General features: G+C 46.1%; 3 protein-coding genes across 5 annotated transcripts in view; 2 read left to right on the plus strand and 1 right to left on the minus strand.

The window, feature by feature from the left end:
• Positions 1 to 10,947, plus strand: part of FAM118B (family with sequence similarity 118 member B) — a 62,506-nt gene extending 51,559 nt beyond the window's left edge. For 2 of the 3 annotated variants that reach the window (XM_037841908.1, XM_037841909.1), the window contains exons 4-8: positions 1,153 to 1,380; positions 4,036 to 4,164; positions 6,257 to 6,542; positions 10,185 to 10,241; positions 10,439 to 10,947. In XM_037841908.1, coding sequence (XP_037697836.1) covers positions 1,153 to 1,380; positions 4,036 to 4,164; positions 6,257 to 6,542; positions 10,185 to 10,241; positions 10,439 to 10,452 — 714 coding nt within the window. In that variant the 3' untranslated portion in view covers positions 10,453 to 10,947. The remainder of the gene's footprint in view (positions 1 to 1,152; positions 1,381 to 4,035; positions 4,165 to 6,256; positions 6,543 to 10,184; positions 10,242 to 10,438) is intronic. The other variant, XM_037841911.1, reaches the window with a different exon arrangement.
• A 279-nt stretch (positions 10,948 to 11,226) lies between these two features.
• SRPRA (SRP receptor subunit alpha) lies at positions 11,227 to 17,385 on the minus strand. The gene is made up of 14 exons (XM_037841906.1): positions 17,163 to 17,385; positions 16,493 to 16,576; positions 16,027 to 16,190; positions 15,639 to 15,802; positions 15,219 to 15,378; positions 14,929 to 15,082; positions 14,545 to 14,636; positions 14,321 to 14,439; positions 14,117 to 14,203; positions 13,629 to 13,801; positions 13,323 to 13,536; positions 12,667 to 12,830; positions 12,481 to 12,579; positions 11,227 to 12,307 (listed from the first exon to the last, which is right to left on the minus strand). Exons 1-14 carry the CDS (start codon positions 17,277 to 17,279, stop codon positions 12,179 to 12,181), a joined length of 1,920 nt encoding a protein of 639 aa, XP_037697834.1. The 5' UTR covers positions 17,280 to 17,385; the 3' UTR covers positions 11,227 to 12,178.
• A 231-nt stretch (positions 17,386 to 17,616) lies between these two features.
• Positions 17,617 to 25,173, plus strand: FOXRED1 (FAD dependent oxidoreductase domain containing 1). The gene is made up of 11 exons (XM_037841907.1): positions 17,617 to 17,782; positions 19,763 to 19,983; positions 20,701 to 20,811; positions 21,071 to 21,189; positions 22,380 to 22,474; positions 22,721 to 22,822; positions 23,193 to 23,269; positions 23,451 to 23,611; positions 23,795 to 23,924; positions 24,152 to 24,256; positions 24,469 to 25,173. The coding sequence occupies exons 1-11, from the start codon at positions 17,698 to 17,700 to the stop codon at positions 24,721 to 24,723; spliced, it is 1,461 nt and encodes a 486-aa protein (XP_037697835.1). The 5' UTR covers positions 17,617 to 17,697; the 3' UTR covers positions 24,724 to 25,173.
• Positions 25,174 to 26,773: the final 1,600 nt, after the last annotated feature.

A 26,773-nucleotide genomic window follows, 5' to 3' on the forward strand; every position in this document is an offset into this window, starting at 1 on the left:
ACGTCCATTGAGACATCTCACTCCTGACCATGTTCCTGTCTCCCTCCTCCCCTCAGCCCTACTCTCCCACAGGTCTCCACTCTTATAAGCTTTATCTCAACATTGCCCTGTTAGAAAGACAAACAGAGGAAACTAGGAATGTAGTGGGATTGCTTTGAGGAAAATCGGAAGGAGCTAAATATCTACTATCTAGCAGCTAAGTGCAGTTACTTATAGTTTGGGGATATTGGGGGCTTTGGGAATTAATTCTTGCTCTAATATTATCTAATAAAATGGTATTTCAGGAAGGGGGTAGGGATCAAATGTTCGTTAGAGCACATTACATAGTTACTTTCCCATTTCAGATTCCTTTTGTCCCAGGGGCCACTTCTTTGTCTTTTAAGTTATAAAGCCAGTTTCCTATTGAGGGAAGTATTATATTTCTCCACCAGTCCTCAGAGATATACATATATTCAAAATGAATCTGGGAGATTTATTTAAATAAATCATACATGGAGAAATAGGGAATCCATTTAGAACTAATTAGTGTTTAGTATTGTTTTTAACAGTTGCAAAATGCAAAATTCTGATAGCCTTTATTAAATGCTAGATACTCTTCATAGCAAACTTGTAAACAAATTACTGAGTTATGTATGACAAGGACAGAAACAGAAGTTAAGTGGGTTTTTCCTAAATTGATAGGCAGCTATAGAAAACACAAGATTAGAAAAAGACGAGATTAGAAAAGATTAATTTACTAGATTGGAAAAAGAGATACTTAACTACATTTAGAGCTGTCTTTTAGTAGTTAATCCCTAGATAAAGAAGATTTCAAACATTACTACTTGCTTGGCTGAGGTCTAATTGGAGGGTAATTGGTGCTGTGCTTTTTACCCCAGTTTCCTTTATCCTGGTTGTAACTCACATCTCTTTGCCATGCCCATTTTCTTCATTCTATAAAAATGCCTATTTAGAGAGTTTGTGCTTGTTTTTCTCTGTGCCAGGCAGTGTGCTAAGCAATTGGCGTGTATCATCCCCTTTTCCTTATTGCAGCCCTTGGAGGCAGATAATTTATCCCTATTTTAAGTACAAAGTGTTCGAAAATTTATTATTGTAATCGAGACAAATGAAAAAAGCACCTTGAATTAATTTTTCTTTCACGTTCCTTCCCAGCGTACCAGTAATGTTAGATCCACATTTTTCAAGGATTGTTTATATGAAGTATTTGATGACTTAGAGTCAAAGATGGAAGATTCTGGAAAGCAGCTACTTCAGTCAGTTCTCCACCTGATGGAAAATGGAGCCCTAGTACTAACTACAAATTTTGATAACCTCCTGGAACTGTATGCAGCAGATCAGGGAAAGCAACTTGAGTCCCTTGACCTTACAGATGAGAAAAAGGTAAAAATTAAAGCATTAGTCAGTCTCTTCTTCAAGGAAGAAGTACCTTCATCAGAAAAGCTGGTATATTGTATTTCCTAGCTGATGTATTGTCTGGGATTGGAAATGAAGACTCTTGTCCCTAGTTGGGTTTTTATATATATTTTTTTAATAAAATTAATATATAGTAAAATACACAGATCTTAAAAGTGTTCAGTTCTGTGAGTTTGGACAGTTGCACCTAGTTTTGAAGCAAGAATATAGGAAATCATTGGAACAATAAGACTTCTTTAGCACTTGATAGGATCAGATGGGTATAATATTGATTTAGAGTTGCCTTCTAGGATATATTCTTTATTGAATTGTTTTAGCTTCCTAGCTGCTAAAACAAATACACAGTGGGCAGGCATGACAACAGGAATGTATTGGCTCTTGGCTTCAGAGGCTAGAAAGCTTGCTTCCTCCTGGGTTGGTATCTTTTGGCTGGCTGGCAGTCTTTGGGGTTCCTTGGCTTTTCCATCACATGGTAATGTACATGGTGGTGGTGTCTTCTTTCTCTCCAGGGTTCCGTTGACTTCCAGCTTCTGACTGCTCCCTGTGGCATTTCTTTCTGTGTCCAGTTTCCTTTGTTTATAAGGACTTCACCCATATTGGATGAAGGTGCACCTTCATTCAGTTTGGGCACACCTTAACTAATACCATCGTCAAAGGTCCTGTTTACAATAAATGAGTTCACACCCATAGGACCGGGGGTTGGCACCAGAACATGTTTTTTGTGGGGGGATGGTTCAGTCCCAGCAGGCATCCACTGGAAATGTATGAAAACTATTTCCTGATGTCTAAAAGAGCAGCTTTCTAGGCCAAGTGATAGCAGGGTTGAGGTTAATGTTTTTGGAAACCTCAACAGATTTTTTTAAGTGTATCCTGTACTATATACCTAAGCCATCTACCATAACTTTGAGTTATAGATGTTGATGAAAGCAAGGAACTCAGGAGATGAATCCTTAAGTTCTCTTTTGTCCTGCTCTGTGGCTTTTGTAATTCTCCTGCTATACCTTGCTTTCCTCAGGAATGTGCTTTTGTATCCACCTTAAGAGTCCAGCTAAAAAGATTTTGAATAGACACTGGCATTCATTGCCACAGTCCTGCTACCACCAGAGCAGTATCTCTAATTCCACTCTTGTGGTTTTGCTGACCTTGAAGCCAGGTTTTGAAAGGAAGGAAAATCAAATTTTGAGGAAGGTGATCTGAAGACTGGTTTCCTCTGGCTGGCGTACTTTGTATGGCCAGTTCCTTCTTATCATATAAGTCTCAAATATCTCCTCCAAGAGGCCTTCTCTGATCTTACTTTTCAGGCCAAAGAAGGACCCCCACATATACACTTTTAAAATTTTTTTCATTCTCTTATCCATTTGCTTCATAGCACTTAGGACAACTTGCAGTTTTTATCTTGGCTGTTTATCTGGTTTTCTTTTTGACTGTTTATCCTGCATCATTACCCCAAATGATGGAATGAAATTTGAGAATTAGTGGCTAGAACAGCTTCTGTGCTGTTTATGATATAATCTCCCAAGATCATGACTGAGTATTCCTGAGCATCAGAAGCATAGGACCCTTCTGAAATCTGAGGCTATGTCAGCCTGTATATTTTCCTCCTCATTTCATCCTTGAGCCTCAAAATTTGCTTTGTATTTTTAGCCTACATTGGGGCAATATTGAAGTCTTAATGGTTAAAGCCATTGCCTGTAGTCAGAATGGGGCTTAATAATAGATTCTAAATCTCTGTGCCTCTTGACTATTATTCTTAATCCATATCCTGTTTCTCTAGATAAGAATAAATGTATACTGCTTAAGTCCTTGGGGAAATGGAATCCAGGTGGCTCTTATCATAGTCCTCTAAATGATTGTTCTTTGTTGGGTAGCCTTCTAGATAACTCACTTACCTCTTGCTGCACAAGAAACCACTTAGTGGCTTAAATCAACAGACATTTTATTTGCCCCTGATATGTGAATTAGCAATTGGGGCTGGGCTCAGCTGGGCAGTTCTCTTGTTGCTCTTGTGGGTGCTCAGGCTGCAATTGTCTGGTGGCTGAGTAGGGCTGAGTGTATAGGATGGCCTCCTTTACATGTCTGTTGGTGCAGGCAGCTGGCCGAGCCATCTAACTCCGGTGGGCTAGCGCAAGCTTTTTCACATGGCAGCTGGGTTCTAGAATTAGCAAAAGAGAGAACCAAGACGCATTGTGCGAACATTTCTCAAGCTTCTGCTTGTGTTGTGTTTGCTGATGCCCCATTGGCTAAAGCAAGTCATGGCCAAGCCTGGAGTCAGTGTGGAAAGGGACTACGCAAGGGCATGGCTACAGAGTGCTGGATTCATAGGGAGCACAGCTGAGACAGTTATCTGTAGAAAGAGGCCCTCTTGTTCTTGCAAACAAGGACAAATAAATTCTAATTTTGGATTGTAACTTTTAAGGAGAAATCACCAGACTTGCTGCTGTCAGTCCTATAGTCATTCCTGAGATTGAAACTTAAGCGACGTCAGGTTTGGCCTTCTTGCCCTCTGTCATCATGAAGCTGGGGGGTTCAGTCAGAAGCCTAGTCCTCAAAATCAGCCTCTTGTGACCTTTAAGCCAGTGCTCGACTCTGCCACCCATATTGATCTCTACTTGTGTTGTGCAGGTCCTAGAATGGGCTCAGGAAAAGCGGAAGCTGAGCGTTTTACACATCCACGGAGTCTATACCAACCCTAGTGGCATTGTCCTTCATCCAGCTGGATATCAGAATGTGCTCAGGAACACCGAAGTCATGGTGAGGGGTGCTCATCTTGCTGGTCTCGGGAAATCCTTCCTGTCGTAGGTCTTAAAGGGGAAACGTTTTCCTTGCATTGATTAAAAATTGGGTGGTCCACCATTCTTCCTGTGCTTTGTAGTTTGGGTGTGCACACCATTCTAGGAAATGTAGAACTTCCCTTAAGATACCAGACGTCATGGTTTTCATTTGTACTTGATTGACAACCAGAAGGTGGCACTTTATCATTTTCATCACCTTACATACAAGGAACATGCTATTACCCTTCTTCATCATTTGGTTTGTTAATATGCCTTTTTTTTTTTAAATGGTAAATTAATTAATTAATTAATTTATTTATTTTTTAATCTTCATTTTAGTGAGATATAGTCACATACCACGCAGTCATACAAAACAAATCGTACATTCGATTGTTCACAGTACCATTACATAGTTGTACATTCATCACCTAAATCAATCCCTGACACCTTCATTAGCACACACACAAAAATAACAGAAATAATAATTAAAATGAAAACAATTAAAGTAAAAAAGAACACTGGGTACCTTTGTCTGTTTGTTTGTTTCCTTCCCCTATTTTTCTACTCATCCAACCATAAACTAGACAAAGTGGAGTGTGGTCCTTATGGCTTTCCCAATCCCATTGTCACCCCTCATAAGCTACATTTTTATACAACTGTCTTCGAGATTCATGGGTTCTGGGTTGTAGTTTGATAGTTTCAGGTATCCACCACCAGCTACCCCAATTCTTTAGAACCTAAAAAGGGTTGTCTAAATTGTGCATAAGAGTGCCCACCAGAGTGACCTCTTGGCTCCTTTTGGAATCTCTTTGCCACTCAAGCTTATTTCATTTCCTTTCACATCCCCCTTTTGGTCAAGAAGATGTTCTCCGTCCCACGATGCCAGGTCTGCATTCCTCCCCGGGAGTCATATTCCACGTTGCCAGGGAGATTCACTCCTCTGGGTGTCTGATCCCACGTAGGGAGGAGGGCAGTGATTTCACCTTTCAAGTTGGCTTAGCTAGAGAGAGAGGGCCACATCTGAGCAACAAAGAGGCTAATATGCCTTTTTGTGCCAAAAATGGTTTAGGCACTTTTGCACTGACCAGCCACTATTAGAACATACGTTCTGAAGAGATGTTGTCTAAATAGTGATGGACTTATGTCAGATTAGCCACAATAATATTTATTGATCAATGGAAAAATTCTAAAAAATATTAGGCTGTGATGATAAAATGGGTATTTACTTCTTTGTGAAGAAGCTAATTGATCTTTTGAAATAGTCTTTGAAGTTACCTACATGTATGTGTACAAGCCAGAAGCACTCCCTGGCCATTGGTATGTAGGGAAAAGTCACTGGTCCCTAACTCCAAGAATAATCTATACTTTCTGTTTTCAATACTGGGTCACATCAAATGGTAGCATCTGTAAAATAAAGACCAAGAAGATGTGATGTTTTCTAAAGCACTCATTTTTTTCCTCTGGCATCTGCTGTAACTGTATCCATCACTGACATTGAGTGATCCCTTAGAATCACTTCTTGTGTGTGTGTGTGTGTGTATACATATATATACAGGCACATACATACACATTTACATATTGTTCTCAGTATCCGATTTCCTTTGAGCAAACCTGGTGATGGAATTATCTTCTCTGGTGATCCGTGGTTTAGTTTGTAGGGCAGATAGGCATATATGGCCAAGAACATTGAAAGAGTAAGACAGATTGAAGATCTACTCATTGCTTGATGGCCTCAGGGCACATAGATCTGAAAAGTAAACTGTAAGACTGGTAGATCAGTGCTAAGCCTGTGAGACCTAGATTAGACAGCCTGTAGAAGAATGCCAGGTAAAGATAAAATTTTAGATCAAAGACTGATCAGACATTTAGACCAAATTATAGTAGTAAACAAGCAGAAGATGAAACACTTTCATAGAAACATATCTACTCTTAACTCTCTGGAATTCTCTCTTGGTTAGTTGGTCGTCACAGTCTGCTAAATGTAGCAGTTAGGAACCTGTTGACTTCTGTTTCAGATATGCCTTGTGTGTGTCGTCACGGGGTCGTTAATATGTTGATTCTTTTCCTTCAAGAGAGAGATTCAGAAACTGTATGAAAACAAGTCCTTTCTCTTCCTGGGTTGTGGCTGGACTGTGGATGACACCACTTTCCAAGCCCTTTTCCTGGAGGCTGTCAAGCATAAATCTGACTTAGAACATTTCATGCTGGTCCGGAGAGGAGATGTGGATGAATTCAAGAAGCTTCGAGAAAACATGCTGGACAAAGGGATTAAGGTCATCTCCTATGGAAATGAATATGCTGATCTTCCCGAATATTTCAAGCGACTGACGTGTGAGATCTCCACGAGGGGTAGATCAGGTAAGATGTGTTTTAAGACTGGGAGGGATCAGAGAGCAACACTCCTGCCTCTTGTGTATTTGTGATGGGTAAACTCAGTACCAAGATGAGGAGGAGTGTAAGGCCCACCCAAATTAGGAGGGCAGGTCATGGTTAGTCTTCAGGTTAGACTAAAATGCCATTTATGATTAGTAAGAAAATGGACAAAAGGCATACGCCAGCAGTTCAAAATAGAAGTAGGAATAATGAAAAAAATCTGTGTAAAGATGTTCAGCCTTATTGGTTATCTTTACACAGATAGCCTTATTGGTTATCTGTGTAAAGATGTTCAGCAGTTCAAAATAGAAGTAGGAATAATGAAAAAAATCTGTGTAAAGATGTTCAGCCTTATTGGTTCAGCCTTATTGGTTATCTTTGTAAAGATATTCAGCCTTATTGGTAACACAATTGGAATTTAAATTTCAAAAATGGAGAAGAACAATAACTCAGCTCTGGCTAAGGATGTGAGGAAAGGAATATTTTCCTGTACTGTTGGTGGAAAGCTAAAATTAGTACAGGTTTTCTGAGGGGAAATTTAGAATATGCATCAAAACTTAAGACCATTGACCTGTAAATCCCACTCAGTATAACCTATACTAGGAGAAATTTCTTCTAAGGAGATAATTGGACATTTGCTCAAAGATGTATGTGTAAAAACATAATCTGTGTTGTATATAACTGCAAAAAAAAAAAAAAAGAAAGAAAGCAACCTAAATGGCACCCATCAGTAGAGGATTCTATGGCTATCTAAACAATTATTTTACAGTGAAGCAATAATAGTGTGTTATCTGTATCCAGAGAAATATCTGGAATGTTTATTAAATTAGCTATGGTTATCTCTATGCGGTAGGTTTTAAAATGTTTTCTAACTTCTTGCTTCTATTTAGCATTTTCTCTAATGATTATACATAATCTATTTTTTAAACAGAAAACGCAAACTTACAATGTTATCTGTAAACTATTAAAGTGGTATTAAAGTCCATAGTTAACACTTTACCTCTAGGTTCTAACCGTTAGAAAATACTATAACAAGAAAGAGCCAAATGGGGATAAAAGGTTCATGGTGACCACCGGCGAGTTCCCAATAACCCTACAAAATGCAAAGCACTTTGGTATTGGCTGTATTGAAGAATGCATTTTAAAACCTTACACTGAATAAAGCCAGGCCCCAGGGCATGTGTGTCTAGCTCACCCACCCAGTTGCAAAGGAAAAAACTGGAGAGTGGCATGCTTGCTAAAGGCAGCCCTGACAGTCTGCACTCTACTTGGAGACCAGAAGCTGACACCATCCATACTGGGAAGTGCTGGCTGGCATAGACCACTGGGCTGAATCACCAGGGTTCTAATTAAATTTCTTTTACTTTTTTGTTACTTTCACCTAATTAACGTTTCTTCATTTTAAAGGTAGATAGAATAGATAGCCTCAACTCAAAGGCTTATTGTAAGACCCAGTTGGCAAATGAAAGTATTTTATGAACTATAGCATGCTACGTAAATGAGAGTTTTCATAAAAGATAAAGGAAAGAACATAACAAATGTTAACAGGGATCCCCAAAGTGACAGCTAATTTGAGTTCGCTATTGTACATAGAATGTGTTCCTGGAAAGTTATTTATTAATATGTATTTTCATTGTCAATTCACTGTCACTTTTCAGTGCTAAAATTGTAAGGGAGCCTGTTAAAGTACAGGTAACTTAATACATAAAGAACTTTTCTTAATTCTAATACTCTTTCCCACCTTTCTTTTCTGAATTGGATTACTTCCAAGCAAAATTCTGTAATGAGAAATTCCACAAGCTCTTATTATCCATGGCTGTGCTTTGCTAGAACACATCTTTCAAAGGCAACACCATAGCTGGATGGTGTGAAAACTATACCTACTTGTTCTCAGGATGATTTTACACAACCGTTAGAAAGACAGACCTCTTGGTTTGTCTCTTTTATAAAAACTATTTGCTGTTCTTTCTTGGATAAGTTTTTCTGCTGTCCTGCAGTTTCTTCCATTGGGCATATTGTTTTCATTAAACAAGAGTACCCAAGCTTTCCATAATTCCTGTGATCTCCATCCTGAGCTCTAAGCAGGAATGATGCTGAAATTTAAGGCAACAAAATCCCCCTCAGCAGCTGTTTCTGAATCGCTTAATCTCTTCCTGACAGAAAACATCAGAAGTGTTGTGGAGTGGCACAAATTATTTTATTAGCTATGTAGGCTTCCTAGCAGAGTGGATTTCCCCAAAGTTGTGAGCTGTTGTTTTTAAAAATCAGGGGTTTTCAATATGGCGAGGTGGCTTTATTCAAAATGGTCAGCCAAGTTTGTAGTTAGAAGTCTAGCAGAACTGATGTAGGTTAAAAACATTATTCCTTTGAGACTAGTCTGACGTCTCTTCCATCCTTGGTTAGGTTTTGAGCCTCAGTGGGCATATACGGAGAAGAGGGAAGAGGTCTTGTCCCGTTTTGTTTTTCAACACTGAGCATTAGCTGTTCGCTTGGCGTTCATGACTTTTGGCTGGGGGAAATTGCTTGGCTTCAAAGGATTCTGTAGGATCTACTGCAGGTATTTCAGAAAAATAAAGTAATGGGGAAAAGAAAAATAATTATCTTCTAATTTATTGCCCTAACATAAGCAGTTATTTTGGCATATTTCCAGTTAGCATTTTCCCCAGAGTTTTTTCATAGTTGTAAACAAAGTATACATACAGTTTTGTTACTTTATTTTCCCACATGGCTACAGTCTTAACCACTCTTTTTAATGACTATGTTATATTTCAGTGTGGATGTTACAATTTACCTAACTGTTCCCCTTAGGCTGTTTTCTGACTTTCTTCCCAGTTTCTTTTCTGATGTAAATAATGTTGCCATGAATGACATCTTTGACTCTACAGTGTTTTTCTTTGATAGTTTCTTTAGGATGAGTTCTCAGCATAATTCCTAGGTCAAAGGGCATGAACATTTTGGGGGTCAATACATATTATGCTAAATTACTTTCCAAGGGGGTATACCAATCGGTAACCACACCAATTTGTAGGTTTGAGTGCCGTGTATTTTATTTATACCCTGATTGGCTGTATTTCTGGTTCTTTTCTTCTACATGTTTATTTTTATACTTTACCCGGCACCATTATCTACTCCACTGCTTGCAATAGAATTCTCTGTGATGATTGAAATATGCTGTAGTTTTCACTGTTCAGTACCATAGCCATAAGCCACGTGCGGCAATTGGGCATTTCAAGTGTGGCCAGTGTAACTGCGGAACAGAATTGTAAACTTGTTTAATTTAAAACTAAATAACCACATGTGCCTATCAGTGGTAACATATTGGACAGTGCAGGTCTAACATGTCTTACAATGTGGGACCATCTGCTGCTTTCCGCTCTTCTCCTTGGTTGAATTTGCTGACTTGAGAGCTGCTCCCTTCCCTGGTTGAACTTTTCAGCTAAACTTGGCCCTCTAGGAAACTCGCAGATACACTGTGCCTTGGTAAAATGCTTTTGGTTTGGTCTTAATGCACTCGGGAACCCTACTGCTTCCCTGTTATGTAATATAAGTCTGCAAATGCAGGATCCTCTCCCCTATAATGTCATCCTTTTCAGTCTGTTTGATACTGATTTACACTCTATTTAACAGGAGTGGTGAGAGAAGGTCAGCTAAATGGTTCCTCCGCAGCACACAGTGAAATAAGAGGTATACTATTTCCTTTACTGCTATTTATCAGTGAGTGAGCAGAAAATGTTTTGATAGGACCTAGCTAAAACTATGAGGAATAGTGAGTTACCTTTCCTACCTGAAAGGATTTTATGTCCCTGGTAACTACAACTTTAGGTATTTAAGCCTGTTTTGTGAAACTGGATTTCATTCTCTACCTTTCTCTTTCCCCACAGGCTGTAGTACATGAGAGGGTGAGAGAAATCACCATTAGACACAGCTGTTTAAGGCGAGGCCTGCCCTACTATGGACAGCGTTTTAACAAACTTAGAAGAACCATCACAGCTCCCAGGAAGTACCAAACCTAGACATTGATGGTTGGGGGTAGAGTAGGGGGAAAATGTTCCAACTAAATCCTTCATTCCAGCTGGTTCTTGACACTCTGCTGTCTGTTCCAGTTCAGGACTCAAGTGACAGCAGGCACAAGCATAGGCCCTCCAGGCTGGACATGCTTGTGTCATCGCCACAGGCCCAGGCGACCCCCACTGGTTGTGGCTACAGCTCTGCATGAAGGACTTGGGGACCCAGAGCTGTGCCCCTTGTTGCAGTTTTGTACTCTATATTTGGTTTTTCAATTAAGCTTAATGGCTTTTTAAAAACATGACTCAAAGCTCTAGTTTTCTAGATCTTTTACAATGTACAGTATTTTATGTAACTGAGCTATATTAAAAGTCTGTTCATTTACTTCCCAGGGCCCTGACTCTGTCACTTTAAGAAAATCCTAACCCACATCAAGGTACTACCAAGCCTAATTTTTATATCTAAATTTAAATCTTAAAAGTTGTCTTTGCACCTTGGGGTGGGGTGGTTTGTTTCTCAGGACAACTGTTTTCATCTGATTCTTAGGAGCACTATCTTGATCAGTTCCCGACGTTTGTCACTTCTTACCAAAGAAGCCCGAGAACTACAGGTTGGTGTGATGTGGGATCTTAGTTTTGAATCCTATATAAAATAACTCCAAGACTTAAAAGGCAATTTATTTATGAAATTTATTTTCTTATATAAATATGTATTTCTCTGGGCAGACAGCCTTCACCTTATTGCACTAATAGCACATCTGTAATATCAAGCTACAGGGCAAATCTTAACGAGAGGTTTGCATTTTTCAATGTAGCACTTGTCTACCAGGCACTGTAGAGAAGAGGGGGATGAGAAGCAGCTAGGATCTGCTCATGGGGTGAAGAACGGGGCAGGGGACAACGTATACCCTTCTGACAATTAGTTTTTTCCCGAGAAGGGGAACATGCAAAGCTTACACCTGGATTCTAGGAGTAGGGAAGTGTTTGAAGGCTGAAAAGCCCAATGCAACACTGCAGCTCAGCTCCCTTATTTCCAAGGGAAGCAGGGATTTGTTGTTCATTAGTAACAAGTCAGTCTGGCCTTGCTGATACTTTGGGGGAATGGGGGTGGGTCATCAGAATTAGCAGCATTTAGAAAAGGCTGTACACTGCCACAGTGAGGTGGGTGTCTTCCTGGTCCCCAGGGACCTGAAAACTAGGTATCTAGGCAAAGGTGCCACTCAAGACCCAGAGCTGGCTCCTGAAGAATCTCTTAAGCTCATGGAGCTGGGACTTCAAGCTACTCATGAGGCTCAGATGTCCCTAGGATCATACCCATTAACACTGCTGAGCTCTGGTGTTGGGTCCGTAGGCAGGTGAAGGGAATGCGTCAGTAGCAGGGGAGAACCCTGGGAGGGGGACAGTGGGCAGTGACTGTAACATGATTAGGCCCTCCTTACAGACAGAGGCTGGATAGGGAGTGGGGGTTAGGAGGAGCTGCAAGCCCCTGGGCCTCCCCCCACTCTGCCTTTCTACTACACTGAAGACAAGTCACTCATATACTCTAAAGCACATTCTTGATATAGGAATAAGGGTTTGTGGGGGAAAGCGGCGATTTGGTATTGGGCAAGAGCCACATTAAGCCTTCATGAGGGCAGCCACCACAGCCTTGGCGTTGAGACTGCGTAGGTCACAGTAGGTCTGGCCAGTGCCCACAAACACGATGGGTTTGCTTGTGATGTACGTCATGGAAATAGCAGCTCCCACCTGAAGTGTAGAAAGGTGAAACCTGATCAATTCAAGCACACTGCCTTTCACCACTTCCCCGATGACAAGAAGCTCTGGAGCCAGTATATCTCTGCAGCCTCAGCTCACTGGTGAAGAACTGTTTCTCCCCCCCTCAGTCCCACTTTGTCCTGTGTCCATTATCCATTATTTACCTTGTCATCAATGGTATCAAATTTAGTAAGGACAATGCCATCAATGAGCCGAGGTATTTGAGCCATAGAATGGTCAGCCAAGGCTCTGTTGAACTTGACCTGAAAAGGAAAAAGCCGATACAAGTATAAGCAGGACCTAATTGGCCAAAGCTGAGAATGGGAAGGGAAGGAGGCCCTAGCCCTCACCAGCTGATCCACGGCCTCGTTGCCTACTAAGGCCTCCCCAACAAACAGCACCAAGTCAGGTGTATTGACAGTAATGAGTTTGGCCAGGGCAGTCATCAGGGGGGCGTTGTCTTGCATGCGGCCAGCTGTGTCCACCAGTACCACATCAAAGCCTTGGTTACGTGCTAGAGAGAAAAACAGTGGTCAACTCAAAACACTGGCACTCACGCCTAGTTATAACTTCATCTCAAAAGGTCCTGGGGGGTTCTGGCTCAATTAAAAGCCAAACTCTCTTAACTTTTGTGGGAGGGGCTCTGGATTTGGTTACAAGGTAATATGAGAAAACACATTCTGTGCTTGGCCATCACCTAGCATATTTGGGGAAAGGATGACAATAGGGTAAAGGTCACCAAAATCAGGTTTCTTTGGTCAGAATATATTAACTTGTTGAGTTGTAAGGAATTGGGGCTGCGTCATGTGCACAGGGGGAGGGATGGTTAGGGAGCAGAGCCATCTAGAATTTCTCAGCTGTACCATAAGGACCATTCACTGCTCGACATGGTAGGTATAAATTCTTTTGTTCTTCTGTTATTTAACAGTATGTTTGTAGTTGGGAACCCAAGGAGGGAAAGGGCCCAGGCAATCCTCCATGCCCTCTTGCTCCCCATGCACTGTACCAAAGGCAATAGCTTCCATGGCAATGCCAGCAGCATCCTTGCCATAGCCCTTTTCAAACAACTGCACCATGGTACGGCCACCGTGATTCTCTGGAGGATGCAGGGCACTCAGACGCCGGGTGTGTGTACGCAGCTGTTCCACGGCCCCAGCACGGAATGTGTCGCAGGCAGCAATGAGGACACTGAAGCCATTCTCTAACAGCCAGAAGGAAATCTATACAGAAGAGATGAAGAAAACTCACTTAGAACCAAGGCTGCTAAGGCATAGAGAGTGAAGAGAGAACGTCAGAGCAAGGCCACATTTACCTTGGCAAGATTGGTAGACTTCCCCACTCCATTAACACCACAGAAGGTGACTACATAAGGGCGCTGGCGACGTTGGGCATCCATGATATCCCGGAGCATGTCTACACGACGCTGTGGCTGCAGAATCTGTACCAGGGACTCCTGGAGAGCTTGCTTCACTGTGGAAGTCACCGCTGGGGGGCAGGGTGGGCAGAAGCCATGAAACCCAAAGCCCAAACTCCAACAAAGACCAACACCCTTAAAAGCTAAGGGAAACAGGATGGGGACGGTACCAGGATCTTTGGAATCCTGGCTATGTCTGGCACTGTTCTAAGTACTACACAAGCCTAAATCCCTTTAACCCTCCCAACACTCTTAAGAGGCAGGATATGTAACAGAGACCAAGAAGTTTGCCCTAAGTCACGTAATTAGTAAAAATGGAGGCCTGTGCTCTTAACTTCCTGGTATTCACAATCCTCTAAGCACTTCCAGTTTAGGGAGATACTTACTACTGAATGTCCCCATCACCTTCCCTTCCAACTTGTTGGCAACAGATTCACAGAGCTGGACTGCAATGTCTGCAGCCACGTTCTTAGCTGAAGACAGACAAGGGGAAGAGTTGTTTGAGAGCCAAGCCAGGAGTGAAAGATCCTTATGGTGGCTCTGCACTCTACCCTGAGCACAAGATGCAGCCCTAGCTCCTCACGACTCACCAATGAGATGATCACGCATCTTGTCCAACACAGACTCCATGTCTTCACGACTCAAGCTCTTAGAGCCCACAAGACCCTTCAGCATCCCAAACATGCCACCCAGAGTCCCCTTTGTAGCCCTACAGGCAAAGGAGATAAAATACGCATAAAGTCAGTGGGCAGGAGGTGAATCACATCAATTCTGGAGCCACACACACACCACCCTCCACCTGAAATCCCCCTACCTAGGTTTGGTGGGGCTTTGGGCAGCTCCTTCGTCCTCTGAGCTGCTGCAGTCCAGATCCTGAAGCTGCCCCGCAGGCCCAGTTCCTCGAATCTGGAGAGTGTGGGGAAAGGAAGAAGGGGTCAGAACACTAAGGGCTCTAAGGAAAACAGGGAAAAAAGCCCAGGGTTTACCCTGTTCACATTGCTCTGCCTCTTTGATTTGGGGCAGCTCCAAATGTAACTCACCCTGTCACTCAGAGAAATTCAGTACTGCTAGCCTCAGCTTTCTCCCCAATTTCTTATTAATGGTAATTTTACTTTGCTCCTTCCCTCCCCACCCCCCCACAACACGGCTACTCCTACCCCCTCCCATTGTATTCCCACCCCCCTCCAGTGCCTCTTACCAAATTGATGTCCTCAGGCAGGGTAACCTCAGGAGTTCCGTTTGTGGTGGGAGTACTGTAATCCAAGACTTCCTTGTTAGCACAGCCACCCAGGGCCCACACCCGAGGCACCTTTTTGCCCTTCTCCTTTGGAGCATCTGACTTCTGGGACTTGCTGCAAAGGGTTATGGTGCAAAGGGTTATTGGTGGAAAAGCAGGGAAGGAAACATCTACCCATGAACCAAATAAGAACTCCCTTGCTCCCAAGAAGGCAATCTCTGAGAAGTACTGGAGAAAGTTAGAAGGCTCACCTGGACTTGTCCATACCCCTGCCATGCTTCTGAATGAACTCTTCTCGCTTCCTGCGGATCAGCTCCTCTTTGGAAAGTTCTACCCCATCCTCAGGCCCCACTGGAAGACCTGACTTTTCTGCAGGGACTGCTTTGCTGGTAGCCGAAGGGCTATCAGAACCTGTCAGGAGGAACCTTACTGGAGAAAAAGGACCAAATCCCAACAAAACAGACAATGGGAAAAACTCTTCCAAATCCTTAAAAGGAAACATGGAACGAACACCTTGGGACCACAAGGCCTGGGGATAGGGCATGAGGCTGGTAGGCATCTGAGCTAGAGGTAGCCGAGCAATGATAAAGGGAAGGAGGGAACCACCTCAGTCCTTAGCACCACATTAGCACCTTCTCATGTCCCAATATGTCCAAGGAGCCCAAACTCACCTTCCTTCTTGGCCCCCTTGGTTTTTTTGCTGTTCTTTGCTTTCTCCTTGGGCTTTTCACCTCGTGTCTCAATCATGGACCGTGCGGGTTTCTTGGCCTTTTCAGAATCTTCAAATTTCTTCATGGTAGTAGGAGCACGGATCTTACTGCTCTCTTCTGCTTCACTAAAGGGAAAACAGAATCATTGATCTTTCTACTCCATGCATGAGGAGAAATCCAAAGTCCAGAAAAAGGACCCTCACACCAAGAGAATCAGTCATAACTGAGTAGCCAATGTAGGAGAGTGTCTCTCCCAATTCGTAACTTAATACTCTTGAAAACTACTCTCAGGAGGAAAGGGTGCTCACTGAGTTACAGAAACTTATTTTGGAGAGGGGAGGCCTCTCACCGAAGAAGCCGCATGAAGTCATTTTGGAAATCGAAGGTGCCATTCAATAGACTTAAAGCACTCTGCTGTTGGATCTCTGTGCGGTACTTGTCCCGAAACAGTCGGTGCACGTCATCTATCAATTTGTCTACATATGTCAGCGTTAGGATCTTTTGAAAGCCAACCTGTGCAGGGGAAGAAATAGTCAACATATCTGCTGACAAGGGGCAGTCCAGAAGGGAGAGAAGCCAACTCCACCCAGGCCTCCAGAGACTGGCTCAGCCACCTGGCAGGTTCCCCTGACCTGAGGGGCAGCCAGCCTCTCTGACTGGTCTCAGGAGTGTCTCCCCAACCACCCCCTGCCACACCATGTTTTCAGTTACTTCATTATATACCACGAGGTGCAGTTAATTCGAGTTCTTTTAATAATCATGGCTATGGTGAGCTGTAATCATTGTCCCTCTAAAATAAAAATACCTCCACTTACCACAAACACCAGCTCAAACTGGTTGTCCAGTTTATACTTGAGTGTGAGTGCCTCATGGGTGAAGGAGTTGTTACCTCCCCGTTCCTGGAAAAAGAGTATGCCCTAGAGTTCAGATTATCCCCAGAAAACCCAGATTTGGGCCTCTTCAGAATTAACCTTTGGAAAAGAAGCTGACACTCCCCCCCAAAGTCAAACCTGTCCCCAGGACACAAAGATGCTGGGGCACTTCTCTCTAGCATTGCACCAGGGAGAAAAACAGATACCAAGTTGGGGACAGAGGGAGGAGGAGGTGAGAGAGAAGGCAAGACGTGGGAATCAGGAGGGAAGTAATCCTCATACAAACAAATCTACTAGCAGTTGTTCACCATTTACAGTTTTTAGAAGGCGTTTTCCCATCCATTAGCTCACCTAGCCTCTGAAACGAAATAGAAAACAAAGCTGCTGGGGGTGGGGAAGGGAGTGGTGAGTAGAGGGAGAGGAGACGCCAATAGGCGCCGGAGTCCTACTAAAGTCCAAAAACCGACGGGAGGGGACGGGGAAGAGGGCATCCCCAACTTGCGGGATGGTGTGATGGGTGAGTGATCAATTTGAGGTGTGATCAGTCGAAGGGGACGACGGACAGGGGGTCAGGGAGTGATAGCCCGGAGTTCTGCTCCCGCGGGGGCGGTACCTGCAGCAGCACGGAACGAATCAACGCGTTAACGGGCCCAGTGCATGAGTCGCTCACGCCCTGGAAGCACCAGAGCACAAGCCCGCCCTTGGAGAAAATGGTGAAGAAGTCGAGCATGGCGGCAGCGGTGAAGAAGCTGGGGCCGGCGCCGGGAACTCAGGCCGTGATCGCCGCCGCTTCCTGCTGCGCCAGGAGTGGGACACGTCACACCAGCGGCCCCGGAAACCGGCTCATCCGCACTTCCGCTCAGCGCTGCAGGGCCCCCTGCCCCTCCTTCCTCGGTCCCGCAGGCATGACGTAACCAAAGGTTCGCCAATGGCAGGTGGGGGCCGGGTCAGGACGCGGTTCGCTGGTAGTCACGGGCAAACGGCAGCCTATAGTGCGAAGGGGCAGGGCCCAGAGTAGACAGCTGAGGCCGCTGGCCAATGAGCGGGCTCGTTGGACCGGCTCATGGCATGGAGCAAGGACGTCACCTGGAGGCACCGAACAGGGCGTGTTGGGGGCAGCCCTCAGAGGAGTCGCTGTCGGAGGTGCCATGCTTCGGACTGGGCTGCGTCTCACCTTGTGCCGGGGCCCCTTGATCCGCGGGCTAGGCACACGCAGAGGAGGCACTACTTGGGGTAAAGTTGAGGGCAGCAGAGGGTATCGTGGCTCTGGGTGTCCCCAGCCTCCCACTGTGTGGTCCTCAGGAGCCGCGACTCCGGCCCACGCTGGGAAGACAGTGGTTCGGCTGTGGGAGGGGGCGACAGTCAGACTGCCGGAGCTTGTAGGGCCTGGGTCGGGGCGTGGATTCCAACGCCGCCCTTCTCAGGGGACCAGTCCCACATCGTTCTGTGCCTCAGCTTACCGCCACAATCAGAGGAAGCCAGGCTCATTGGTTGCATAGATGTACATGAAGTCCTGCCCGCGTGCAGGGTGCTGTGCTCAGGGCCGTGGCAGCGAAGGAGGGAAGAAGAGAAGGAGAGCACTCACCCTGTGTCCTAGAGATGTCTGGCGTGTAGCTGGTGACTTCGTTGAACAATCGACCAGTTCAAGACGCCATGGAACCCAACTTTGACAATCCGCTGCACTGCGAGGCCACTGAGTGTACAGTTGTAGGAGCACAAGGGGCAGATGAGAACTGAGAATGGCTGAAGGATAATGCTTACAGGTTCAAGGAAGGTGTATATTCCAGACTATGGAGAACTGGGCAAAGTTTTGGAGGAGGAAAGTATTCTGGTTTTTTGTTTTGTTTTGTTTTGTTTGCAAGGAACCATCTAGGTAGTAAACACCATCTAGATAGCAGAGATTCTGATAGTACTAGGAAAAGTAACATGGGGAGATTAGGTAGGGCCAGATCAAAGAAAGATTCGAATGCTGCTGAGAAGGGTTTGAACACTATTGGAGACAGTCAGAAGTCTTGAAGATCCTTGTTAGGTATGAAGTGCAAACAGATTCATTTATTCAAGACACTTCTTGAGCACTTAGCATGTGCCAGGTATTGTGCTAGGTGGGAGATTCAGTGGTGAAGAAGGTCACCACAGACTCTGCCCTCATGGATTTTATTGTATGAAGCATTATCACAAATAAGGTCAAAGTTGCAAGTGTGTCTCGTGCTGCAAAAGAGAGGTTCACAGAGATGTAAGTCTGTGTGATAGGAGAATTGCCTGAAGAAGGGATAACAGCTGCAATCTACAGGAAGCAAGGATTTAACCAGGCAAAGTGGACACAGAGTTTCTAAGCAGAGAGAACACAAGCAGATTCCCTGTAGAGAGATGAACCAGAAGGTCTGGAGAGTGGGGGTGATCCAGGGCAAGATGGACAGGAACCAGTTTGTGTAGTGCTTTTATAGGCCATTTTAAAGATTCTGGGCTTCATTTGTAGAGTGCTGAAAAGCCACTGGAGGATTTTAAGCAAGGGAGTATGTGATTACATTAGTGTTTAGAAAAGATCATTCTAGCTGTGAGGTTAGAAGAGAGGTTGGCAGCAGGAGTGGGGTGGGCAAGAGGAGAATTAGTGGGAACAGTTAGGAGGCTTTTGCAGTAGTCCAGGTGAGAGATTATAGTGGCTTGGCCTAGGGTGGTGGCGGCAGAGGTGGAAAGAAGGGTACGAGCTGGAGAGCTATCAAGGAGGCAGGGCCATCAGGCCTTAATAGTAGGACATGAGCATATGTTTGTTGATGGGATGGGTACTTGGGGTAAGGTGCCGCTCCCAACTGCCATGTTTCAGGGTGTGCTGCAGCTCAGGGGACCTAGAACATCCAATTGGAGATGACAAGGCAATTGAATATATGAGAGGGAGGTATGTGCAGTAGAATATGCGAGAGGGAGGTCTGTGCAGGAGATAAACATATGTGAGCCACCCAGCCTGGAAAGAGAGTATCGAGTGTTAATTTTAGGAAGTTGAATCTTGCAGTGCTGTGCACGATGCATGAAAAGGAAGAGAGACCGCTGGCAGAGAGACCAGACAGCAAAGCTGTGGCAATACTGCCAGGTGCAAGTTGAGAAAGGTTGACGGCCAACTCAGTCTACTCCTGTAACCTTCCTCCAGCCCCTCCCCACCCCCCACCCCAGCAGGGAAAGGAATGTGTGGCCCTCTTTGACCACAATTACTTCCCACAGATTGGGATGAAAAGGTGTCCAAGATTAAGAAGAAGGTCCAGTCAGTCCTGCCTGGAGGGGCCTGGGACCCCCTGTATGACACCAGCCACTTGCCCCCTGAACGCTCGGATGTGGTGATTGTGGGAGGTGGGGTGATTGGCCTGTCCGTGGCCTATTGGCTGAAGAGATTGGAGGCGCAACGAGGTGCCATTCGGGTGCTGGTGGTGGAACGGGACCATACGGTAAGGTCTGGGGAAGGGCAGAGTCTTCAGTGGGGCAAAGAAGGTGACTCATATTTTAAGAACTCTAGGGAGAAGGGAAGGGGAGGAGTGAAAAGATTTCAATCTTTAGGGGCTCCAAAGGGCAGGGACTGTGTTTTGGACCTTGTTGAGAAATAGTCCCAAGTTTTTTTCTTCCTTAACCTAAGGACCTTGGCATTAAACTCTGGTGTTTGCAATAGCAAACTGCACGATGTTGGCTCTTTTGAGATCTCAAAGGCCTGGCCAAAGAGAGCTTGTATTCAAGCTGGAATTAATACAAACGGCTATCTCAACCTCCTTTTAGGCTCCTTTACTTTGGAGGTTTTTGCCCTTTAGTTGTTCCTTTCTGCCGTTGCCAGCTAGTCACTGATCTTACTACTTTGATCATATCCCTCCATTTTCTAATTAGTAGATCAAAGTTCGCTTCCTGCCATTGGACTTCCAGGCTGTCACTATTTTGTACCGCTGTGCCCAGCCCTATTTAGATAGCTGACCCTCTCTGCTAATAAGGATTTTTATAAACATTGTTCTCTCTGGACTGCTGGTTGATTTGAAATAGGTTTATCTACTTCAACTCTTCGGAGATTATGAACTCATGAGAAGAGCTCCCCTTTAACTGAAGTTGTATAACTTCACAGTTTCCATTACAGTATTCCTTGCCTGAGTGACGGTGTGCTTCCACTTTCCTTGTCTCCATAGTATTCACAAGCCTCCACAGGGCTTTCTGTGGGTGGGATCCGTCAGCAGTTCTCATTGCCCGAGAACGTCCAGCTCTCCCTCTTTTCAGTCAACTTTCTACGGAACATCAATGTACGTGCAAGGGGATTTGGGGGGTTGGGAGGGTAACCCCTCCTTTAGCTCAGAGAGATTGGAGTGGCCCTCTGGCTAGGAGATCCTGGGAGCAGAAATGGTTTGGCAACTAGGATCTGCAGTCGCTGGTTTTTCTTCCAATTGGTGGTGCCTAGAGGAGGGTTTCCCTCTGGTCCAGGGGGGAGCCATGAGCGAGGAAGCCAGGAAAGCTCTCCCTTCTTGCAGTCAGCATCTTGTAGGGGCTTTTCTTTGCACACAGGAGTACCTAGCGGTAGTCGATGCTCCTCCCTTGGACCTCCAGTTCAACCCTTCAGGTTACCTGTTGCTGGCTTCTGAAAAGGATGCTGCAATCATGGAGAGCAACGTGAAAATGCAGAGGTGGGTGCCCGGCCTGGCCCTGAGCACCTGTTCGACCTTGCACATTCAGCACGTGCCTGCACGGAGTCAGGCAGCTGGGATAAAGAGCTGACAGGACACACCCCTGCTCCCCAGGAGATCAGTCTCTCTGGAAAGACAGATACATACAGAAGTTATACACATATGGAAGGAGCGCTGCCACAGTGGCTCCTAAATTTGCCAGATGGTAAAGAATTCCCTAAGGCCCATCCCAGACCTAATACATCAGAATCTCTAGGGAGGCGCCCAGGAATCTGGGTTTTTAACAAGGACCCTTACCCAGGGGTCAGGAAACTTTTTCTGTAAAGGGCCAGATAGTAAATATTTTAGACTCTGTGGGCCCTATAGTCTTTGTTGCAGCCACTCAGCTCTGCTGTTATAGAACAAAAGCACCAAAAGACAAAAATATAAATGATGGGCAGGGCTGTGTTCCGGTAAAACTTCACAAAAACAGGCAGTGGGCCTGATTTGGCTCCTGGACCGTAGTCTGCCAACTGCTGCCCAAAGTGAGTCTTATGATCTGTCAAGGGTGGGCAGTTTTATGAGATATATAGCTGGAGACTTTATTTATTTTTTATGTTTATTTAGCAAACACTTCTGTAAGTCTCCCTATGAAATCAGGTACTTCCTGAATGCTGTACAGAAATTAACTCATTTAGTCATGAGAACATACCCATTTTAAATATGGAGAAACTGAGGCAGAAGGAGCTAGTAAGTGGTGGCGCTGGGATTTGAACCAGGTGGTCTAGCTCAAGAGCATGTTCTTTTAGCCCTTACATTATGATCCCTTTGGGGGAGAGCGACACAGAAGGTATTTATGCCGATGAACAGGACTGTACCAGGGTATGGAGAGGAAAGCCATTCCAAGCAGGAGTGGAGGGAAAGAAGTTACCCACCATGTCGTGAAAGCATATGGGATGTTTAGTGGATGACAAAGAGTTTAGTGTGGCTACAGGGAGGCCAGGGTATAGGAACAAACAGCGGGTCAGATGCTGAGAGCCTTGACAAGGGGATTTGGCCTTAACCCATTCAGCATTGAGGAAAAAGTGGGGGTTTTAGGCAGAGAAGTGACATGAATGAGCTGGAATCGCCTTGTGGAGTGGGGTCTGAATATCCCTCTCTGCACACTCACCCCTGTCACACACACACACAGACCCACACATTTCTCTCAGGCAGGAAGGAGCCAAAGTTTGTCTGATGTCTCCTGAGCAGCTTCAGAACAAGTTTCCGTGGATAAACACAGAGGGCGTGGCTTTGGCATCTTATGGTGAGGCTTTCTTGGAGAGGGGACAGTTCTTGGCCTAAAGATCAGGATTGAGGGGTGCGTCAGGTTGGACACTCCCTCCTGGCCAGCAGGGCCTCCCCTGGGCCAGTGAGTGCTGTCCTTCCCCAGGATTCAACTCTGGATCCATGGGTCGAGATGATCTTCCCAGTTGGAGATGGGGGACAAGAAATACAGTAGGAGCAGGGGGTCCTAGTCCCGCCTCATGAGTCCCTCTTTTCCTCATCACAGGGATGGAGAATGAAGGCTGGTTTGACCCCTGGTGTCTGCTCCAGGGGCTGCGGCAAAAGGCCCAGTCCATGGGAGTCCTCTTCTGTCAGGGAGAGGTGACACGTGAGTGTGAATCCCCATGCCCAGTGCCCGTTCCTCCTCCAGGCAGGTGTGGACCTAGACAGGGTCATACTTTCTCACTTGCAGCCTGAACAATGGTTGTTGGAGGGAAGTTGTTCTCCCCGAGGGGTGGGCCTGGCCGTCCTGACTCCAGCTCCTGACGAGGCTTCTCCGTGATTTGGGACCTGCTCCACAGCTTCCAGCTCCTGTCCTGAGAGGGCCAAGTTCATCCTGGTTACGCCATCTCTCTTTGCTTGGGGTCTGTGGGAAAGCTCCCATCCTTCCAGCCTCCTTCCCTTAGGAAGCAGTGGAATCATAATCTTCTTCCTCTTTATGGCCTCAAGGCTTATTTTTTATTTTCTCTTTCTTCCAGGTTTCATCTCTTCATCTCTCCATGTGGAGGACAGAAGTGGGGAAGAGGTGACGTTGAAAAGGATTCACGAAGTCCACGTAAGTTCCTGGCCTGAGTGTCTGTCTTACCACAGGGGAAGGACACTAAAGCTAATGGCTATCCTTATTTTGATCTTCTACCCACTTTTCAGTATGGGTAGATTAAGGCTGAGGAAGAAATGTAGCTCTCACGGTGCCCAAGGTCTGACCCGGCCCCTCCCCTCACCCTCTGTGCCTGCAGGTGAAGATGGACAACAGCCTGGAGTACCAGCCTGTGGAGTGTGCCATTGTCATCAACACGGCAGGAGCCTGGTCGGGGCACATTGCAGAGCTGGCTGGTATCGGGCAGGGGCCCCCTGGCACCCTTGCGGGCACCAAGCTGCCCGTGGAGCCGAGGAAAAGGTGACTTCCCTAGGGCAGCTGAGGGGATTAGCGAGAGAAGGAAAGAAATGATATAAAAAGTTTGGTTGTGTGTGTGTGTGTGTGCACGCATGTACATGTATGTGTGTGCACGTGTGCACACATGGGTGGATGGCTGCTGACCATGCTGTCCCCCTAGTTTCCTAGCCCCACTGGTTCTGGCAGGTACGTGTACGTGTGGCACTGCCCCCAGGGACCAGGCCTGGAGACCCCATTTGTTTTGGACACCAGCGGAACTTATTTCCGCCGGGAAGGATTAGGCAACAACTATCTCGGTGGCTGCAGCCCCACTGAGGTAAGCTGAGTGGGGTGGGGGTGCTGGGAAGGAGACACGGCCCATCAGTCATTAAGGACTCAGGCTCCTTTGGAGGGCCCAGGGCTGTGGTGTTGACACTGCAGTCTCCTCCTGGTTTGAGTTGGGGCCTTTTCTCCTCACCCCTCATCCCCACCAAAGGGGCCTGTGAGGTCTGGGTCTGCCCTGTGTCCCAGGCAATATTAGCCTCGTCCCACCTGTCACCTCAGGAGGAAGAACCGGACCCAGGGAACCTGGAAGTGGACCACGCTTTCTTCCAGGACAAGGTGTGGCCCCATTTGGCCCAGAGAGTACCAGCTTTCGAGACTCTGAAGGTAACTAGTGACGGATGACACAGGAGAATCCTGGTCCCCTTGGAAATTCTGTCCTCTGCCTACTCACTCCACCTCACCACTGCTAACGAGTCCATGGACCCAACCCCATGGGCCCTCGGTGGATGGCGGAGGACGCCATGCACTGGCCCCCGGCCGGGAGTGAGGTGGGCCTGTCCCCAGCCTCTTGCATCCAGCATCTCGTGTATCCGCAGGTCCGAAGTGCCTGGGCAGGCTACTATGACTATAACACCTTCGACCAGAATGGAGTGGTGGGCCCCCACCCACTGGTCATCAACATGTACTTTGCCACGGGCTTCAGCGGGCATGGGCTCCAGCAGGCGCCTGCTGTGGGGCGAGCCGTGGCCGAGATGGTGCTGGAGGGCAGCTTCAAGACCATCGACCTGAGCCCCTTCCTCTTCAGCCGCTTTTACTTGGGCGAGAAGATGGAGGAGCGCAATATCTTCTGAGCTGGTTGGCTCTTTGATGGCCCGGCCATCACCCTTGGCTCTGACTTCCCTGCTCGGTTCCTCCCCTGCTCGGTTCCTCCCCTGCTCCGGGCCAGGGTCTCCGTTCTCCCTCAGGGTGGGAGGACAGGCGTGCCCAGCTCCTCAGCCCCCTTCCTTGCCTTCTTCTCTTTGTCCAGGCCATCTGCCCCCATGGGGCTGAGCACACAGGCAGGCTGTGAGCTCTGAAGTTTTGCCCCTGAGGCTCAGGCTTAGAGAGACTAATGGGGCAGGACCCTAGGGCTGACCTCTGGCCCAGGCCGATGCCTGCTAGACAGACCCCTCAGGAGTTGTGAGGTTGGAGCCTCGCCGGCCCCTTCCTGGGCCTCCGTCAGTAGGACTGCCTCTGGGCCCAGATTTCTTGATGTGTCTGATTACCCTCTTCATCAATCAGTAAATGTGATTCACTCCTTCCTTCCAGTCTTCTGTCCCTTCCATTTCTCATCGCATGGCAGTTGCTCTTGAAGCAAGTACTCTGCCAGCCTTTCAGACCAGGAATGGGGAAGCACAGCCTCCTCCTCCCAGAAGCTTTCTTAGAACTGAGGTGTAGGCAGGTTGTTTGCAAGCTAGTGCCTCTGTTTCCCGAGTTCCTGCAGGGGGTTGGTTGGTGAGGGAAGGGATGGGTTCACATGTTGATTCAATCAACATTCATCAGCCCCACTCTTTTTTTTATGTATATATACAGTTTTATTGAGATATATTCACACACCCTACAATCATCCACAGTGTATAATCAACTATTCACAATACTGTCATATAGTTGTGCATTCATCCCCAGAATCAACTTTTGAACATTTTTCTTATTCCCCCCCAAAAAATAAATAAAAGTAAAAAAGAACACCTAAAATATTCCATCCCCCCATCCCACCCTATTTTTCATTAAATTTTGTCCCCATTTTTCTACCCTGTCCATACACTGGATAAAGGGAGTGTGAGCCACCAGGTTTTCACAATCACACTGTCACACCATGTAAGCTACGTAGGTATGCAATTGTCTTCAAGAATCAAGGCTACTGGGTTGCAGTTCAACAGTTTCAAGTAATTTTTTCAAGTATTTTCTTCTAGCTATTCCAATACACTAAAAACTAAAAAGGGTTATCTATATAGTGCATAAGAATGCCCTCCAGAGTGACCTCTCAACTCCATTTGGAATCTCTCAGCTACTGAAACTTTATTTTGTTTCATTACACTTCCCCCTTTTGGACAAGATGTTCTCAATCCCACGATGCCATGTCCAGACTCATCCCCGGGAGTCATATCCTGCGTTGCCAGGGAGATTTATACCCCTGGGAGTCAGGTCCCACATGGGCAGTGAGTTCATCTGCTGCGTGTCAGCCCCCACTCTTGACTGAGTCAAGGGCTAGATAATAGATACACCAGCCAGCAATGCACAGTGTATGCCTTCGCTGGAGCTTTCTCATCTGTGCCTTGCTCTCCGACCCTTTAGATTAGATACTGTGGGGTCTCTTCACTACTAGTGTAAGCACAGACTGTGGACATCATCTAGGCTGGGAAGGGGGCAGGGAGGGTTTGTCCATGAAGCTTCCCAGGGGAGTTGACCTCTGAGCAGAACCTAAAGGATAAGCAGTTTTAACGGAGTGAACAGTTTGGGGAAGGGCGTGGGGTAGATTCCAGGCCAGGGGGAAAACCACATACAAAGGCCCAGAGCAAGAGTTGAGGATTTGCTGTGGGACATGGGAGTGAAAGAGGGGCAGTGGCAGTCAAGCAGGGTCCAGTGTCAGAGGAGCCATGCCAGGGAGCTTGCATTTTATCCCATGGGCAGGGGACCACTGAGATTTGAACAGGGAAGGGACAGGATCCGATTTTCCTTTGAGAAAAATCCCCGTTGCTACCTGTGGAGAACGTTCTGTGGACCAGCAAAGGTCAGGTGGGAGGCTGTTGCTGCACTGACTTGGGAGGAATAATAGGTGCCTGGGCTGTCATGGTGAGAAAGAATGGGGGTAAGAGGGGTAAGGAGAGAGCAGGAGAGCAGTTACAGGAGCAACAAGAAATG

The sequence above is a fragment of the Choloepus didactylus genome, chromosome 6 (genome assembly GCF_015220235.1).
Source record: "Choloepus didactylus isolate mChoDid1 chromosome 6, mChoDid1.pri, whole genome shotgun sequence".
Lineage (NCBI taxonomy): Eukaryota > Metazoa > Chordata > Mammalia > Pilosa > Megalonychidae > Choloepus > Choloepus didactylus.

What these genes read in the sequence shown, in the direction of transcription:
- SRPRA (XM_037841906.1), bottom strand. Translation starts at nt 17,279, where the DNA reads ATGCTCGACTTCTTCACCATTTTCTCCAAGGGCGGGCTTGTGCTCTGG. An exon ending in GGTGATGGGGACATTCAGTA is followed by an intron (nt 13,802 to 14,116) that starts GTAAGTATCTCC and finishes CCTGCCCCCCAG; the next exon opens with CGGTGACTTCCACAGTGAAG. An exon ending in TTGATACCATTGATGACAAG is followed by an intron (nt 12,308 to 12,480) that starts GTAAATAATGGA and finishes TCTACACTTCAG; the next exon opens with GTGGGAGCTGCTATTTCCAT.
- FOXRED1 (XM_037841907.1), top strand. Translation starts at nt 17,698, where the DNA reads ATGCTTCGGACTGGGCTGCGTCTCACCTTGTGCCGGGGCCCCTTGATC. An exon ending in CAGAGGAGGCACTACTTGGG is followed by an intron (nt 17,783 to 19,762) that starts GTAAAGTTGAGG and finishes TACTTCCCACAG; the next exon opens with ATTGGGATGAAAAGGTGTCC. An exon ending in AGCAACGTGAAAATGCAGAG is followed by an intron (nt 21,190 to 22,379) that starts GTGGGTGCCCGG and finishes CATTTCTCTCAG; the next exon opens with GCAGGAAGGAGCCAAAGTTT.